The sequence below is a fragment of the Tachysurus vachellii genome, chromosome 21 (assembly GCF_030014155.1).
Source record: "Tachysurus vachellii isolate PV-2020 chromosome 21, HZAU_Pvac_v1, whole genome shotgun sequence".
In the NCBI taxonomy this organism is placed as follows: Eukaryota; Metazoa; Chordata; class Actinopteri; order Siluriformes; family Bagridae; genus Tachysurus; species Tachysurus vachellii.
This window is the reverse complement of record NC_083480.1, coordinates 13717604-13720103: the sequence shown is the minus strand read 5'-3', so window position 1 is coordinate 13720103 and position 2500 is coordinate 13717604. Positions and strand designations below refer to the sequence as shown.

General features: G+C 39.4%; 2 protein-coding genes across 2 annotated transcripts in view; one reads left to right on the top strand and one right to left on the bottom strand.

Moving 5' to 3' along the window:
* The window catches only part of il6 (interleukin 6 (interferon, beta 2)), a 3819-nt gene extending 3352 nt beyond the window's left edge, over positions 1–467 (top strand). Inside the window, exon 5 of the mRNA XM_060857170.1 lies at positions 42–467. Within this exon, the coding sequence (XP_060713153.1) occupies positions 42–254 (213 nt within the window). The 3' untranslated portion in view covers positions 255–467. The remainder of the gene's footprint in view (positions 1–41) is intronic.
* The window catches only part of tomm7 (translocase of outer mitochondrial membrane 7 homolog (yeast)), an 8835-nt gene continuing 6802 nt past the window's right edge, over positions 468–2500 (bottom strand). Inside the window, exon 3 of the mRNA XM_060857171.1 lies at positions 468–784. Coding sequence (XP_060713154.1) covers positions 769–784 — 16 coding nt within the window. The 3' untranslated portion in view covers positions 468–768. The remainder of the gene's footprint in view (positions 785–2500) is intronic.

Here is a 2500-nt window from a genome sequence, read left to right as displayed (position 1 = left end):
TGCCTTTAACGCTGTAATCTTCTCCTCATTCTCACCTGCAGGTAAACGATGAGAAAGTTCCTCAAGTCGATTTGAGCGAATTTACAGATACAGCATGGAATCAGAATATAATCGCACACTCCATTCTGCACAGCTTCACAGACTTCATGACCGAAGCCAGCAGAGCGATTAATTACATGAAGAATAAGAAATTAATGAGACACCTTAAAGAGGACAAGAAGGAGGACAAGTGGATCTCAAAACACCAGCAATGAACTGTCTGATGTTGCTGTTCTTTTATTTATCTGGCCACATATTTATTTATTTATCTATTTATTGCAGTAATATGTTTAAAATAGTTTTATATTTAAAATTTGGAAGTTGGAAAGATAAGGGCATTGAAGCTTAGTGTGAAAACTCAGCTCGTACGTGTTACATTAACACATGTGACTGTTTTTAAGAGATAAATAAAGCTGGATCACGTGCAATTTCTGTAATTTTGTCATTTATTCTCACACCGTGTGGTGCAAACAATGAAACGATGTGTTGGGCAGGAAATGAATGAAGGGAATAAGTTATAAACAACAAAATACTCTAAATCACACAGTCCAGACATGTTAAAAAACGTTGTGATGGAGAAGAGGGAAAAGGGACATAGTGCTGGAACAGAGATCATGGACGCACGCAGGCTTAGTGTCCACTCTGAGATGATGGGTAAACACCTCGGCTGCTTGGTGAGGGATGGAGAGACGGTTTGGTCTTCTGGAGGAACGCTTCATCGTCGCTTCTTCATCCCCAAAGTAAACTGGTGGGGGGAGAAGGGGGGGAAAAAACGTAATTTACAAACGAAGCAATGACAATGATCTCAAATCTGATTGGTCAGAGTTTTTGTTCTGACTTTCTGACCAATCACAGGTTCATATTACAGTATTTCACAATTGCTAAAACACTAAACCCCATTCTCTGAACCCAATGCTCAGTGGCCTAAACCCATTTGTCGAATCAGTCACTTTGTAGGCAAAACCTTAAACAAGTTCAGGTAGTTAAGACACTGTTTGCAAATCTCATCCACTCTTTTCGCAAAACTCTAAACACATTCTTACTCACAAACACATTTTGCACTGTGTTGCAAAATGGTAAATACATGTGGCAAAAGTTAAACACAACTACAACACAGCTGTCATCATTTACACACAACTCAAAATTGTTCACACTTGTTTCTAATGATGTGATCAAATCAGTTGTCTAGAATATAAGCCAGTTCAGAGTATACACTACCTATACATACATCTATTGTTCATATACATACACTTTGCCGAAGGATGTCTTTCTGTAACACTTACAAAACTATTTATTTCTCTCTTTTATATATAGAGGGTGTTTGAAATGGATTCCACGGAAAGGCCTAATGAATATATTTTTTTGTAGATGAAGCAGGGTTCAATCTGGCGAAGAGAAGAAGGAGAGGCTGGAACATAATTGGCCAACATGCCATTGTGAAAGTCCCTGGCCAGCGTGGTGGCAATGTCATCCTATGTGCAGCCATAAGCAATGGGGGGGGTTCTTCACCGTCATGCAACCCTGGGGCCATATATATATATATATAAATAAAACACTGACCATCTTCTTACGTTTCTGGGTGGTCTTCGGGATGTTTTGTTTAAACGTGAGCAGCAGGATCATCAGCAGGCAGTGCATCCTGTCTATGTTGGGTTTGGGACAACGTCAGCTTTCACTGTGGTGTCAGAATATATGAGTGGTTCAACATCAACCAGCGATTCGTGAATGTTTGCCTTCCACCATACAGCCCTTTCCTCAACCCAATAGAAGAGTTTTTCCTCTGCATGGCGATGGAAGGTCTATGACCGGAACCCATATACAAGGGTAAATCTTTTACAGGCACTGGAATTGACCTGTGATGACATAGGTGTGGAATGTTGTCAAGGCTGGATCCGGCACACGAGAGGATTCTTCCCCCGTTGCCTAGGAAGGGACAACATTGCATGTGATGTGGACGAAATCCTCTGGCCGGACCCAGCACGAAGACAGGATGCTGAGGCAGAACGAGTCTCTCATTGACTTTGATTTTGCAATTTCACAATATTTTGTGTAATACACTTTTCATTTAGAGTTGTCTTTGTTCTTTGGGCTTAATTTATTTTTATACTGAAAATACAGAAATTCAATACTGTATTACTTGCAGTACTTACAGTATGCAATATATACTAAGTTGTGAATTATTTACGGCAAAATTATTTTCTAAATGCAATAAACATTTTTTCTCTGTAACTACATGCCCTGGACACTGCGTTCTCAATTTTGTGATGTAGTGTCTAATGAATGCTGATTATATATTGACTGACTGTATTTATGTTTTGAAAGCATTGTTTGATTTTGAGCACAGGTCAAATAGTTTTGAGGCAAGTGTTTGATTTTGCCAGAAGAGTCAGGGGTTTGTGAGTTGTAGTGGTTTAAAGACTGGGTTTTGTGTTTCAAGTTTTGAGAAAATGGGTGAAGGTTT